This window comes from Zeus faber (genome assembly GCF_960531495.2).
Source record: "Zeus faber genome assembly, chromosome: 22".
In the NCBI taxonomy this organism is placed as follows: Eukaryota; Metazoa; Chordata; class Actinopteri; order Zeiformes; family Zeidae; genus Zeus; species Zeus faber.
The window spans coordinates 5384746-5401294 of record NC_137209.1 but is presented as its reverse complement, the minus strand read 5'-3'; the positions used below and the strand labels follow the sequence as shown (position 1 = coordinate 5401294).

The 16549-nt window shown below is 48.7% G+C and overlaps 1 protein-coding gene across 1 annotated transcript; it reads right to left on the bottom strand.

The window, feature by feature from the left end:
- Window positions 1–782: 782 nt before the first annotated feature.
- On the bottom strand, window positions 783–15369 carry nat8l (N-acetyltransferase 8-like; the record flags this gene model as incomplete). Its single annotated transcript, XM_080023226.1, has 3 exons — window positions 783–1150; window positions 13132–13296; window positions 15051–15369. The coding sequence occupies 3 exons, from the start codon at window positions 15367–15369 to the stop codon at window positions 783–785; spliced, it is 852 nt and encodes a 283-aa protein (XP_079879352.1).
- Between the last annotated feature and the right edge of the window lie 1180 nt (window positions 15370–16549).

Here is a 16549-nt window from a genome sequence, read left to right as displayed (position 1 = left end):
CATCCATCCCCCCTGCTCTTGTCAAAAGAGAGCGCTCAGCACATCGCATGGCCAGGTCTTAACCGGCTTGTTCAATTCTCAAGTGGGTGGGGAGGACAGCCGGATGGAGTGGAGGTGGGGAGGAGAGAAGAGGAGAGGGGAGGGGAGGGGGGTGGAGTTGGTGTGGCGGGGGAGGTGCAAAGGGCAGGATAGTAATGAGAAAATATTGATCCAAGTCGCACGGTGCCAAAGACAAAGTAGAGTGGGGGTTGGGGCTGCCTAGCTGGGAATGTGGGTTCAATTAGCGCGGGACGGCGGTGTTGTGTTTATCTGTCCAGGATTTCTGTTCGCACACAATGAAAAGAGAAAGGAGAAAAAGATAGTAGGAATAGTCATAAAATTTAGGTGGAAAACAACTCTTGTTTAAAATGTCAAAGTATAATACAAAAGAAATGACAAAAGCATGATTGCAGTAAAAAAGGAAAAGTTAGTGACCTCATGGCGCAGTAGTAGATGTGTTAAATAGGAATAGACATTAACTCTAATGGTACAAAATAAATAAAAGCAGTCGGAGGAGAAGACCCCGTCTGGACTGGCGCGGCAGGTCGAGGAGGGTTGTTTTTCTCTCTCTCTCTCTGTGTCCCCGCGCTCTCGCTCTCTCTTTCTCTCTCCGTCCGTTCTTCATCTCTCACTCACTTCCTCTCCCCCTCGCGCCCTCTCTCTCTCTCTCTCTCTCGCTCTCTCTCTCTCTCTCTCTCTCTTTCTCTCTCTTTCTCTCGCTCTCCCTCCCTTTGCTTCCTCCCTCACTCCTCGCGGAGCTGCAGGCGGTAGCGGCTGTAGCGGATCTGGAAGAAGAGCCGCTCCAGTGGCGAGCGGCTCATCCCGGGGAGGCTGTAGTCCTCACTCCGGCCTGACCGGCGGAAGCCCAGCGACTCATACAGCTTGTGGGCGGCCAGCTTGACGGCGGTGGTGCCCAGGACCACGGCGGCGTAGTTGTTGCGCATGGCGAACTCCAGCACGCGCCGGCCCAGCGCCTTGGCGATGCCTTTGCCCCGGTAGCGCGAGTCCACCGACATGCGGCGCAGCTCCACCGTGTTGTCGTCCTCGCGGCCCTGTGCCGCCACGATGCCCACCACGCGGCCCTCCAGCACAGCCACCCAGAAACAGGAGCCTGGGGGAGAACACACACAGAGGAACACACATGGTTAGTCCACACCATGGTTGGGGCATAAACACAAAAGAACAAATTGAAACTACACACAAAGTTGAATTTAAACTCCCTAACGAGTTGCGCCCCCAAGGGATGGCGGTTTTATTGAACACAATAAAGCTTTCTGTTTGACTTGTAGTGGTCAGATTGTCATTAATGTTTGTAGGTTTAGTGTCGTCCTTGCTTTGACAGGACTGGGTAATAACTTGGCTGTAAACCCGGCAATAAAAAGACCTAGTCCTCCTCCATCGATGTGATATAATGTTCAATTTCCCTGGCCTCATCTGGCCACTCCATTGAAAACATTCTAGGGGCACCATTGTCCTTAACCTAACCAAATAGTAAGGCAACCATTCTAGATAGAGGTCTTCAACTACCAAGGTAGGGATGAACCAACCCTCAAACAAAGTGAAACTAACATCAGTTTTTTTCGGGGCAGCAGCTAGTTACATGCAACAAATGTGTGTCAGTTGCACTTTGGGGCTGAAGTTGAGCTTAAATGGTTTGCTTGAAGTTAAACGTAAAGAAAAGCTACATCAAGTGATGCTGAAATATAAATATTGATTAATCAAGGAATGCGACACCAAAACCTTTGAGAGAAAAGCAATGCAACTCCAACTGATTTATAAATATTGCTTGTCCAATAAATGCATTGGGCGTCACAAATTCACAAACAAATTCAAAGTGATGTAAAATAAAGAGTTTGCAGAGTCTAAAAAGACAAACAATACATACATTACTGATAATAAAAAGCAAACGGGTGGACCACAGCAGGAGAGGGAGCTAACACTGTGACTGGTCCAGCGGGCACTCATGAGAAGGAAGCGGAGGGTGGAGATGGCATTGATACAGCTGATGTCTCCGCGAGAACACCAAGGTAATGGCAGAAAGGGATGGAGCAAGTCCTTCCTAGCCCACCTTAAATGTACCCGTAATTATTTACAACCGCTCTTTAAAGCAGGAAAAGGCAATATTATTGGTCACAAATGCAAATGTAAATCCAGCATCCGCAGCACCAGACACTGAAGTTGCATGTCCGTTGGCTGAGGAATCAATCAATGGTGTTGCAGGGACCAGAGACTGACAGGTGCTTAATGGCATTATCCACTCAGTGAGATGCTGACAATTAAAAGTACGGTCATGACTACGCTGTCACGTCTCCGCCCGGCGGAGAACTTTGACCCATGGAGAGCCACACCAACTGAGAAAGAGAGACTAAATCAGTGTTACTGTCTGGTAAGAAACCTACCAGCCGCAAGAAGCAACTTTACACAGTCCTTTTGAAAACCCCATCTTGTCCTCAAACTGTCCCTCGGGTCCATGAGATTTGAGGCGTCCTTTTTTTCCAATTACTGAAGAATTCAAATAGCTTTGGAGTTTCACCCCGACAGATAACACACTTCATTTTGTCCGACGCTCCAGAGAAACAGTGTGTAGGGGCCGATCTGGAGCTCATGGTCGAAACATCAGATACACAGACATACAGGAGCCCAAACCGATACAGATGGCGGGCCCGTGTAGACACGTTCAGAAGGGCAGGTGCTCAAAATTTTTTAGAAAAGGCGTTGGGGGCGGGGTAAGCGAGTAAGTGAGGAAGTGTCCCTGTTGCATAGGGGCCCCCCTATGCGCACCATCGTGGGCGCAATGACTATCTTGCCCAGAAAACTGTACCTCAGCGCCCATTCACACTTCGTAAAGCGTGCCTGATAAAAAGGGCGCCAATGGACATCAAGGGGCAAAGGGGGCAGGTGCTCAGGCACCCTCCGCCCCTCCAACATTCGCGCATCAAATCAATCTGACCCACAACACAACAGCCCCGATCGGCAGGCCCTGTTCCTCCGGCTGCGGGGGCCGACGCACGCTCAAAAATCATACCGTCTCGACGTGGATTCGACATTTAAGCCCTGGGGTTTGTGATGCCGTGGAACAACTCGCCGACTTTGCCGGGGAACGCGATGGCTTCGTAAAGTTTGGTGCCGCGTTCAGCAGCAGAAGTGCAGCTCACTGGGACGACGCAGAGTGCCAAAGAGATCCAGAATGTACTCTGTGTCTAAAACATGTCCATGTCGATGTTTCCGTTAACCGCCGCTCTTTGCGTTGCCGTTGCGATTTCCGCGTTGGATAAATCCATGTCTCAAACTCTCAAACCGGGCTGTAAAACGAATGTACGGCTGTGAAATCAGCCCGCGCTGAATCGCAATTGTGAAGCGCTGGAAGACAGACATTCAGCCCACATTGACGCTGCTTGATTTGCTTCGGTAATCATAATCTTTCAGGTGAAACACCCACGTTGCTCGGTTCTGTTGAGTAACTATGTTCAAACAGCTTTTTTTCTGCCACTTTGAGCTGTATTTGCGGGCTTCACCTGGCAGCTGCTATGTATTTGCACTCGAAATCTCATGTGTTTGCCGTAGGTAAATCTTACTTCTCTGTGAAAAAATAAAACCTCTCTGTGCGTTCTCTGACTTGGGGAGCACTTGCGCGCACACACACAGACACACACACACACACACACACATGACGTCACATACATCACACCCAGCCAGGCGGTGACATTATGACCATGTTTCTGGAGTGCCCCCTCCCCACACACTCTATTAAGCTGACCCTGAATCAAACAACTGTCACATGTAGGTCACCAAGGCAACGGGCGGCACCGCCCAGCCACATTCTGCCCTGCCGACCAGAAGGGGTGACATCATCGTTGAGAGTGTGTGACATCATTGTTCGACCTTGAGATCAGGCATTCCTCCGTAATTGCCCCTCGAGATTTGTGACTGTGGAGCAGGCGAAAAGACGCTTTGAGCGTATACCTCTTCAAAGACCAATACCACCTCAGTTTGGAAGTGTTAAGTGACTTTAAGTCTTTGAATGAATGTACTGGCAAAAAAAAAAAAAAAAAAAAAGAGTGTACTGGCAGGCACCGAAACAGCATTTTTATTATTACTATAATATGTGGTAACATGCATGTCCGCTTGTGTGCTGCCAGAGTTGACGGGGTGGGGGTGGGTCACTTCCATAAACCCTTCGTGACCATCTGCTTGGACTGCGCCTGTGCCAATAAAGCATGCGCGCCAACCTCCCTGGTGTGTGAGTGTTTGTTTGTGTGTGTGTGTGTGTGTCTGTCTGTGTTACTTAACACTACCACTCAAAGTTGACTCCAATTATCCTGATTCTAATTCGACAGAATTTTGGAGGTGACTATTGGTGCTTCTCATAGATGTTTACACACAAGAAAGCCCGTTGATTAGAATAGCTGGAACAGTCGATGAAGTACTATTTTACTGTGACGCGGCCTTAAAAAACAAAGTTTAAACTATAATTTATTGCAATAACACGGCAACCAAAATCTCAGATGAGCACCCAGCCCCACTCAAAAGCTCATTTTGATCACTCATGGGGACGATTCGCTTCATTCTACAGACACAGATGGGACCGATGAAGGTCTCCCTTCCCCCGTCTCGAGAAACTCTACATCTGCCGGATGATCTGACATTGCTCCTGGTAAAGCGCGCGCCGGGCGGCTCTAGCAGCACTGAGCTACTCTAAGCTGTCATTATCTCCGTCAGGGGCCGCGCTCCCCGGAGACGGGATGACGGAGAAACACTGGGAACGTGAACGTGAAATTAAGCGAGTGCGGGAGGAATAAAAAGAAGGTGGGCGGGGCGTTGTTGGAGAGAGGAGAACGGTAAAATCCTGTTATGTGACGCTCCAGCATTCAACTCATTAACATTGGGGGCTCTGCGGTCCGGGGAAGAAATGCTGTGATATTCAAAGGCATATTCAAATCGGGAGCTGAATGAACTGAGATTTGGGATGTCGAATGGCAACGAGAAATGTGGCCGTGTATATAAAACACAATCATCCCCCTGTTAATATGCCTTGAATTGACTTTCTACTTTCACTTTTTTAAAACACAGACAAAAGCTGCCCCTCCCCAAATTCACAGCCTCCCTCCCTAATTGCACCCAGATTTTTTTCTCCCACCCATCTCTATGCTGAACAGGAAATGCGACAATTTATGGACAAGGCGGGAAGAGCGACAGGAATGTGTTGGGGGGGGGGGGGGTTGCTTCTTTTTCGAGACACACGGCGTGTAATCACAACGTCCGAGAGACAGCCTTCTTTTTCCTCTTGGATGGAATTTCTCTGAATCCCGCAATTTAAAGCGACCGCGGGGTTAATTGATTAGAGAAGTTGAGGGAAGCGGGCGGGGGAAAGGACAAAGAGGGAGAGATAGAGGATGAGATGTGTTCTGACACACACACACACACACACACACACACACACACACACACACACACACACACACACACACACACACACACACACACACACACACACACACACACACAGGCATGCAGTTCAGCCTGGCTAGCCAGTCCTGGAGTGTTAAGTGGGATGTCATGGTCGGTCAGGGCTGGGCGACACGTTCTATATATATATATATTTTTTAATATATTTTCAAATGACTCTCCAATAAGATGTCGCACCCCCCCCCACTTTAATTGTCTCAAGCCCATTCCGTAAATGCTTCAATGTACTCTAATATACAATTCTTAGTTTGATTTAATTAAAAAAAAAAAAAAAAAAGTACTGTCATTTAATATCACAGCCTGATCTGAACGTAGCGGAGAACCAGTGTGCAGCTAAAAGAAGGAGCTGCAAAAGACCCATCCGTGACTAAGGTTGAAAAGAGCAGACAGTCAGAGGAAGAGAGAGAGTGGGGGGGGATGGGGGGCTGGAGTCAGTCGTCCCGACCAATGGAGACGAAGGGAGGGAGAGAGGAGTGGGAATGGGGGAGTAGAGAAAGAGTGGGCAGGAGAAGGGAAAGGAGAGGCATCGCTATTAACGGTAACAGCGGTTGGTCTGAAAGGATCCATTATACCCTCCAGGGCGTGCCAAGCCTACGGGGGAGGGTTGATGGTTGGAGAAACGTCAATAATAGGTTGAATCTACCATGTTGCAGTCGGAGGCGAGGGGAGGCGAGGGGGGTCAACCCGCTGCATGCAAATTAATCGTAAAAAGACAGAAAGACACAGAGAGACAGAGAGAGAGACCTCTCATTTCCCGGTGCGCAATTTGATTATTGTTCCTCGACGCCGCCGATCTGACGTCGCTAAATCAGAACGTGAGAGAATGAATTTGTCTCTGTGCCCGTGTGTGGGAGTCAAATGAGGTGCGATGTTGCGATATGAGCCCTGCAACCTCAAAGAACGCGCGCACACACACACACACACCCACACCCACACACACACACACACCCAGAACGCGTCTAACAAGATTACGCCCTATTCCCTCAGATGAAACCTAGCCGGCTAATTCGGTTGATAAGCATTCAGTCTAGACAGCGCCTTGGTGCTCTGCAGTTCACTCCTCTCTGAGCCGCACACCTCTCAAGGAACTCCAATTAATGCTTGTAAGTGTGTGTGTGTGTGTGTGTGTGTGTCTGTGTGTGTGCACACTTGGGTGTAAGGAGAGGAAAAGGGTACTGATGATGAGATGTGTTGTCGTGGATTGCGCCTACATTTTAGTCATTTGAGTTGGTAATACATTTTTCTGATGCCATGCAAATTCTACATCCAGCTAGCTATGTTTCAGACATTGAAAGAAACGAGTGCCTTGTGTGCTCGTGTCCTGTGTCAGCAGTGGCCTTGAGCTGATGCTCCACCGAGTCAAACTTATTTATACTTAATCAGAAGCCACTAAGGTGCCCGAGGCGATGGGATCTTCAACTCGTGCAGACATGAGGCAGTGTCATACCGCACCGTCATGATGTCTTTCGCGCAACAATCCCCCAACATACAGGCATACATTGTCATAAACACACGCACACGTACACAACAGGCCCCACCCGTTCCTCCCGTCTGGGGTCAAAGTGCACAGTGGGAAGTATAGATCAGCCTGTCACATCATAGCGGCCACATCAGCAGTTTCTCCTTCTGCCGCCCCTGGCGGAGCAGCGAGGGCTAGGGCAGGCGACCGGCAGTGACCGATACGCCCAGTGAATGCAGGCATATTTATTATCTGCATGCAAACACACCACAGTGTTGTCAGCAATGAATTATTCAACGGCACCCTTAGCGTGGTGATGCACAAAGCCTCCACCATCAGCCCGGCCTATAAAGTACACCCAGTATTTGAGGGAGATCCAAATTGACTCGTGTGTCCAAGTAGAGGCCTCTCACACATACACACATCTCCACTGACTCTTTTAGCATTAAAGGAGTAGTGCCCAACCTTCTGCCATTACTTTTTCTGCCACAGCCCATCAATACCTCTATGCATCCATGCAATCGTTTTATGGACATGCTATATGGATGTCTCTGTAAATGCATGCACTTTTAACGGCACTTTCATTCATTTACTTTTATCAGTGCACTGGGGCCTCTGTCTCTGTGTTGCTACAACTCTGGCCTTTGTAAGCGTTGGAGGTTATAGGCCAGGTCATGAACCCCTTTACCTCCTCCCCAGTGTAAACTACCTCACCCAGACTGACGCCCTGTATTTGGCTTAGCTTCTTCCAGAGGAGGGAACTCGTATGCGGGAAGATGTGGGATTCCATTTTTTTTTTGAGACGGCTCAGATATCAGGGAGACTTTTGAAGGTGAAAGACCATCGGGGTCGGTCATCTGTCGGGATCGTGACCTGTGATTATTGGTCAGTGGAGAAAACACAACGCAGAGCAATACCAGGGATAACGATGCTGTCTCTGCGAGTCCGTCCGATGGGGGTCTTTGTTCGCGATCGATTTTACCGGGCTTTAAAATATCACTTGTCTTGTTAAGCAGTAAGATCACGATGTATTATTAATTTGTTACCTCCGCTTCCTCCCCACACACGTCGACGGTAGCTGACTGTATCCTACACAGGGACTAGCGAGGCTACCTGCCTCAAAAACAAGGTCACCTAACCACTATAGTTGGCGGGCAGCAGAGGTGGACAGATATCGACGCTGGAGGCTAAAATAAGGTTTCCAGAATCCGAGGATGCTCCCAATCCACAACTACAAAGAGCCAGAAATGAAGGAAGTTAAATACACACAGAACCATGCTCCGTGCCTCTCATAGAGATCAATGGATTATATGTCAGTGATAATGTTCTAATGACCCTGAACTAACAGTCTAAACTTTCCCATAGAAGTCTGTTGGCACATGTTGATTCTTGGTTATTGTTTCTGCTGAGAAACAACCCCTTGTTTATTTTAACTACACATTACTGTACAGAAACGTCGTTCTGGAGTAAGGAGTGCTATTTCCAGGGGTGGGAGGAAACTTCACTTCTTCTATGACAGAATGATGGATAACCCCAGTCCGTCCTCGCCGCCGCTAACACCACACACACATTCTCAACACAGTCAATGTGGGAGGGAGAGGGGGAAGATGGAAGCACGTTTTATGTTTAAAGCACAAAGCAAGAGGCCTCACTTGTCAGTAAGAGCCTCGCAATTCGTCATCGGTAAGGATCGAGCCTGGTGGTTGGTCACCAGAGAGTTGGGACTGTGGAGATAGCGACAGGATACGAAAGGGCCAGAAAGAGGGAGGAAAAAGAGAAAGAAGACAATGATGGCGTGAAAGAAAAGAGAGACAAGAGAAGACGCAAAGTAGTGAAAGAGAGAAAATGGGGGTTGGGCAGGAAGGGGAGAAGCAGGGAACAGAGGGAGAGCGAGAGAGAGAGAGAGAGAGAGAGAGAGACAAGAGTAGTGAAGGAAAAAAACAGGATCAAAATTACACAGGGAAGCAATGAAGGAAGAATGTTAAATTAATCCAGTGTTTGCCGTGGTGCCTCCAACTGACAGGCTGGGCAACCCCTGGGAAATCCTCTTTGTCTGCCACTACTGCCTTCCTCTGGCTGTACCTCTCTCTCTCTCTCTCCTTCTGTCTCTCTCTCCTTCTACCTTGTTCTCTCACTCTCCTCTCCCTCTCTCTCACACACATACGCACCCATCATCACACACAATGACATGTAGGAGCGAACCCCTCCCCCGACACACAACGCCTCCATTTTCTAGCTCGCGTCACCTCCTCCCCTCCTCCCCGCCTGCCTCCCCCACTCCGTCGCTTTTCGTGGATCTCTGACTCTCTCTATCCCTCTGTCGGACCGTTTCCATTTCCGTCTTTTTCGGAGCCAAATTGAGCGCAGCCGGTGGCGGTGGAGGACACTGCCCTTCACGCAGTTTTACCCCCGTCTAGACATGCAGCCGAGGGAAGACTCTTCTGGATCCCGGTATTCCTAAACGGATGTTATTGGGCCAGGGACAGGAGGAGCGCACGTCGACCAAGGTGTCTAATGTCACCTTGATGATATTACGTCCCATATTTCGAGCGCTACTTTGAAGCTCCAGCCTAGGCGTGCCGAAAAAGGGAAAGGGGTGCAATATTCGGGGTCACCTTGGCGTGCGGGGCCGTCCGTCAGTTTAATCAGATTTATTTACATTCTTTTGTTGACGGGGCAGGGAAGAGGGGTGGGCTCCGTGGGCTTTGGCAGACAGAGCACTGCATCACCACCGCTGATTTTGATTTTCGATTTGAGGGTTCAAATGGGTGAAGTGGACTCTCCGGTATCAGTCAGTGGACTGTTTCCTCGGTCTGAGAGCCTTGCCGTTCCGGTGACACGCTACGGGGACACACAAATAGCATACGTCATTCTGATGAGAGAATGACATGAATACATGGTTCTGAGTCATTGTTTTTCTAAGAAGCACAAACGTTGACGCAAAAACAATGACTCAATATGGACATTTTGAGTCTGACGGGACACTACCTCGATATGGAAGCTACCGGCGGTCGGCATAAACAGCTGCACATTCTGGTGCCTGTTTTGGGGGGGTGTCTGGTTAAGCTAGTATTATTTGGAACTTGTTGGTTACCAGTTGTCATCTTGTACCAGCTGTAATGCTTGTAATGAGACTGAAACCGGCTTCTAGTAAGGGCTGGGTATTGTTTAAAAAATGACTATACCAGTACCAATACCAGTACCCTTAAAGTGATGCTGATACCAATGGAGTACTTCATAGGGTACCTTTTCTCCCTACTATACCCATCATGAAATGGAAGCGTTCAGTGGCCTAAAATGCCACCACATGATTTTTACACAAATACATTTTGATAGTGTTCAAATTATTGAAATATTTATCAAATAGCTGTACAGAACTTGATGAAGTGTTGAATGAAGTATTTGCGCATTTTAAACAAATAGCCAGCACAGTAGGAATGATTACAGCGAAGAAAACCCGACTGTTGATTTAAGAAAACCCGACAGTCTCTTTTGAAAAAATTGTGACCCCACATTCAATTGACGAACGCTTGGAGTGATTGGCTGCGAGTAAAACAGTACAAATAGTCTTTTTTTTTCTAGATCTGGGTACAAAAAGGATGGAATGCATGTATCGTTTGACTGGAGAAATTTCGATGGTGTTACTTGGTTTTTGGTTATTTCGGTATACCGGTATACCAATACCCAGCCCTACTTCGAGTACCATCTAAGTCACTGTTCTTTGCCCTTTTAGAAAAAAATAAACTCTTCCCGATGGCTTGGTGTCATCTGTTTCTGTCATAAACATGTCTTCAGAGGGCGCCTATTGATTTCCGGATCGAGAGCTGTTTGATTGATAGTGTGGATATCATCGGAGTGGGGTGGTTTTTATTTTTTTACCTTGCACAGTCATTCTCGTAATACCCTTGATGATTAACGGCTGTTCCTCAAGACTATTACATATTACAGCCCCCTCCCCTGTTAAATACACACAACACACACAAACGCACACACACACATTTTATACAGTGAGTGACAGTGGTGACAGCTGGCCTTTAGTGGCAGTGGAATGAAGCGATCCCAAGACACACACACACACACACACACACACACACACACACACACACACACACACACACACAGGACACACCTAGGACACACAGATGGGATGAGGCTATTGATTAGTGTGATGTCGCAGGCTAGTCAGGGCATGTAGGCGCTAACACTTTACTTGATGGTTTTTAGGGCGGCCCTCCTCCGGCTCCAACTCCTGTCATCATTGTGTTTTAGTTCTATTTTAAGCCAATCTGGAAAGTTGCTTGAAAGTTGATCAGAAATATTTGGCTTTCACTACCTAAGCACAGAATGCAATGCATATTAACTATGGCGTCTCCTTATTATTTTTTGTTAAGTTCTTCAAATGGTAGATATGCCCGTTTTAAGTATATCGAAAACTCTACGTCTACATTTATCTAAGTCCATCAAAATGGAAAGGTCGGCATCAAAATCTTTTTCCGATCTCTCTTTCTACATAGTGCTCTCTGTTTTTCCCCTTTCCCTCCATTTCAGACTCCTTCCCCAAGGGTTGGAAAGGCGTCTGAAACAACATGTACCTTGCCCTGAGACCAGTGATACAAATTATAAATGGTATTATTGGCGGTGAAGCTTTCGCTCCCCTGGGCAGAGACACTGCCCATTACATGGTGGTAGCACTGATTTAAGGTGACAGTTGTTCACATTCCTCTGTCCTGTACCCTCACCGCACACCTATCCATGAATAGAATCCCACAACAAACACAGGGGCACAAACACATATTCCGAACGGACACCTGATGCATGTAAACAGACACACACGTGATGCCAAACACCTTTCCTATACACATATTCCCTGTCATGCTACCCCCCCCCCCCAACACACACATACACAATTTACCCACATGCACACACACGCACTCACATACCAAAAACAATGACAATGACGTTAGCAATCTCTCTCCATCAGGTCTGTGTGTTGGGAGCCCAGGTGGGCTTTCCCGTGTGCCCATTCACTGTGTGTGGCTGTAATCATTAGCATTGTCCAAAGGCAGCGGTGCCTGACCCCCGCTAAACCGTCACAACCCCGCAGCAATAATGGGAATGCTAAATTGCAATTGTGTATGCAGTGGATTACCATGCCACTGGGTACAATGTCCGAAAAAGGGGGGCGGGGCGGAATGTGTATATGTGTGTGTATGTGAGTGTGTGGGGGGTGTTGGATTTGACCTAACCTGCCTTACATTGTTCACATGGCTGAGGTTAATAAGGGACACAAGATGCCATCGGGTGCGTGTGAGTGCGAGTTTACACGTTTGATTGTGTTGATTGATTGTTTTTTGGGGTTTTTTAATGTGCGTGTGCGAGTGAGAGACTGTGTGGGCCAGTTTGAAACTCAAAGTCTCAAGGGCGCGCTTAAAGCAGGTGCGATCGTACTGTCACCGGCTGGCTCACTTTCTGAGGCAAAAGCGACTCGTTTCGGATCAGGCGTTCCACATCGATTTTTCCCAATTAGAAGCCGAAGTGAAGGAAATGAGCTCTGCTGACATTGGCTGCACTGCAGTAAATGTATCAGCACTTTAGTCCGCGCAATCGATAGTGGCACCCCACTCCGTAATCCAGTAAGAGGGGAGGGAAGAGGTGGAGGAGAGGAGGGCGGGGGTAGAAAGAAAGAAAGAAAGAGAGAGAGAGAGAGAGAGAGAGAACGAGAGAGAGAGAGAAAGAAAGAAAGAAAGAAAGAAAGAGGGAGTGTGAGTGGGGAAGGGCGGCAAAGGGATAAGGAGGAAAGTGAGAGAGGAAGGGAGAGTGCAGATGGGAGCGGGAGGAAGCAAAGTGTGGGTCCGCATATTTGATGAGTTGATGAGTCTCCCTCTGCAGCAGCTGAAACCGAAAGCTGTAAGACCCACCCAGCCCATTTCTACACTTCGCAGCACGTGCGTGTGTATACATGTGCGTGGCAGTGTGTGTGTGTGTGTGTGTGTGTGTGTGTGTGTTCCAGTGATGTGTTTAATTATTGGAGACAGGGCTAAATGACCTACCTTGCTATCAAGCGAGCATCCAATGTCCCTAGACTTAGACAACTTCTCCTGTGTTATCACCAACAGACATGAAGCACATTATGTTGTCACCCAGTAGTAGTCCCCCTCTTTTCTTACCTGTGGGTTTCATGTAATACGCTTCTATGTCGGCCATGTCCGTGTGAAGTGCACAGTCCAGATAGCTGAGGATGACTTTCCTGCTGTAGTAGTAGCGCGCACCCATGAGAATGAAGGGCGCGCAGCAGGTCAGCGTGACAGATTTGGTCACAACAAAGCACATTACTAAGGAGAAATGGAAGAAAAATAAACGAAACCTGTCAGAAAAGAGAATCACATGTTTGATTTGGGAAGAAATCCTGTCCCACTCGGACAGAGCAAGAGAAAAAACAAACAGTGTCATTGATACTGCATGTATTCGGGCATCAATAATGTCAAGGTTATTTATGAAAATCTAAATTGCATTCATCACATGTGGTTTTGTGGAGTTGAGGAACAATGTTTCGACTGTACCGTTGAGTACGGCGTCTGACAAAACGAATGTTACGTTATTATGGCACTACAGTTGCGCATGGCAGGGCTCTCGTCACATTGAACGCTTCGATCTGGTAACGTCGTGTGGTTATCCGGTTGAGGCGCTGGGGGGCGCACAAAACAACACAGGCGGTCAGGCGCTGCATGGCGTGCGGTGTGCGTGGCATGCTGGAGATACTCCACAGCGTCACGACGGACGGGGGGCTCCGTGCTGAATGCGGCGCGGGTGTTCTCATCCATCCTTTTAGCAGGATTAAAATGCACAGATGAATAAAAGCGGGGTTTTTGTTTTGTTTTTTTTGGGGTGGAAAAGCATGCGTGTTTTAGAAGCAACAACGTGCACGGGTTCATTTAAAGCCTCGACGATAACGACGACGGTGTGTTTTATTTTGATCGGTGTTTTATTTGTTTATTTATTTGTTCTTTTTTTTTTTTTTTTTGTTGATTTAAAAACAACAACAAAACAAAAAACCCTCAAGACGGCTTTGTCGTGGGGCGGCGACGCATCAAGAACGCGACGCGTCTGCGGCCGCGAATCTCACCCGAAATATAAACAAAGACGAGACTCGCGTCGCCGTTGCCGATCGTCAAATATTCATTCATTCGCCCATTCATTCACGACGCCGGCGCGTCGTGGCAAAACCGGCAGACGGAGCAGCGCGCACGGAGGCGAGGAATGCCGGGGAAGCCAAGTCACTCGAGAAAACAAACAAAAAGAAGTAAACAAATAAAGGGATCCTTCGACGTTCCCAATTCCCCACTACTACTACTACTGCTGCTGCTGCTGCTGCTGCCGCCGCTGCCGCCGCTGCTGCCGCTACCGCCGCTAACCTCCGTGTAATTCGCTTGGGAATTAACGCACGGGGCGGAGCGAGAGTCGGGAGCGTCCGTTGGCTTTTTTTTTTTTTGAGTTGCAAATGCAATTCTCACTGGAATAATTGCATTCTGGTAAAAGTGTTGATTTAGGTGGAAGGAGCACATCGTGGACTCCGCAAATCCCATCGCCTTATTCTCTCGTAATTGATTAATGAGGCGGAAGAAGAAAAAAAAAAAAAATGCGTGAGAAGTGTGTATCTTCCTATTTCTTTCGAGATCATACATTTTGGGAGACTGCGTAAGTGTATATCAGTCACACGTGGATCCTTCCAAGGGCGTTGGTCTTTGTTTCCACATGAATTTAGTCCTCGGTAATTATTTTCAGTTCGCGAGTGCTTCGCCGGAAGGACTCCCAAGTTAAAGGGTTCGTTCGCTCTAAACGAATCGCTCGCGAGTCGTGCACCACCGGAGGAAAACGTATAGACGCCGTGCGTTGATATATAAAAACAACAAAAAAAAAAAGAAAACCCTCGGAGCCGTCACACCACTTTGCATTTCACTTTATTTTCTTTCCTAAAGCTTGTTTTTGTTGAACTATATCTGCTTGAGATTGCAATAAATCTATAGTGAGCCCTCGGTGCCAATGAGGTATCTTAACACACACAATGCCTAATACTGCGGTTACTTACATGTGAGCAGAGCGTATAAAACCTGTGTTCTGGGCTGCTGTCTGAGTCCTCTGAACGCTGTGTTGGGAATCCTCTCCGTGATGCCCTCGTAAAAGATGCGGCGCACCTCTCCGTGGTCGCCGCGCTCGAACTCGCGGATCGAAACCGCGTCTTTCCTCCCGTCCCTGTCCTCCGCGGCGGGGTGCGGGGACGCGGGAGCGGCGCTCCACATCTGCGAGGAGGACACGATGATCGAGTCTTTTTTGGTCCCGGGTATAGCATCGTGTTCGTCCGCAACGATTTTAGTCTCGCAAACCATTTTGGGAGACGAACAATGCATGCAAACCGCCCGCAAGAACAACTGCGCTTTGGAAAAGGGGAGAGAGACGAAAAACAAACAAACAAAAAAAAAAAAAAAAAAAAAAAAAAAGAAGAAGAAGATCGGGAATGGATGGAGCTGACGTTTCTTATTTTAACCCCCCCAAAAGAAAAACAGATAAAGAAAGGAAAAAAGACTTGGGGAGGGGGGTGTTCTGCTGCAACCCTGAGCGTTTCTGACGACCAAGACTTGCCGGCGTATTTCAAGCACTATTTATAATGGGAGCAGCGTGTGGGTCCAGGGTTCTGGGGGTGAGGTGGGGGCTCCTCCCGGAGCACAGATTGGTGGACGGTCGTGATGCGAGACTCTGGAACGATCCGTCCGTCCCCCCCCCCCCCCCCCCCGCGCGCGGAATCTTTCAAACGACTCTGCAGTCGGGAGTCACTCCCAGGCAAAGGAGCGGGCGAGCGAGTTAATCGTCGACTCAAAAGGGATGGAAACCATTGGAAGCCGAGGCATTTGGGCGTGATTCGCGTTCGGCGTGGTCGATTTGCCCGTTGCAATCCACCCAAATGAACAATGTTGAACGTGGATGAAACGATCCTCGCGGCAATCCCATTTGCAACTCGGCTCTCCCTCCCACCGTCGCTCACCGTTCACTCGGGAGTCCTGCCTCGCGTTATACCGACGGAGTCAAACGAGCGACGGGTCGGTAAAGTGACCGAATCTTTTCACCGGGTGACTCGTCAAAAAACCCCCCAACTCGAAGAACGAGTCGAACCTTCCCCCGCCGAGCGGACGGAGGGCGTCACGTGACGCTGATAGGCGCAGTCGCCCACCTCCCACCGTGCAGCCGCACCGCCGTCTGTGTACACCCCGCCTTGCACCCCGCACATGTGTGTTCCCACTGACGGCGGTGCGGTTGTGCCGTCGTTCCGTAACCCAATGATTTAATGCCCGAGCAGAACCCCCCCCACCCCCCCCCCCCCCCCCCCCCCCCGCGCAAAACCCCCCCCCGGATCTGGCGCCTCCAACCCCGGGCCGCTGCTCCGCTCCATCCCCACCGTGACTGACAGCTCTGCTGCAGTGCGGTGCTTTCCGCCTCGCACCGCCTCCTCGGATCCTCGCCGTCGCGCTAGAAAAAATAAAAAATAAATTAAAAAAAAAATAAAAAATTCTCTCAATTATTACGCAAACAAAA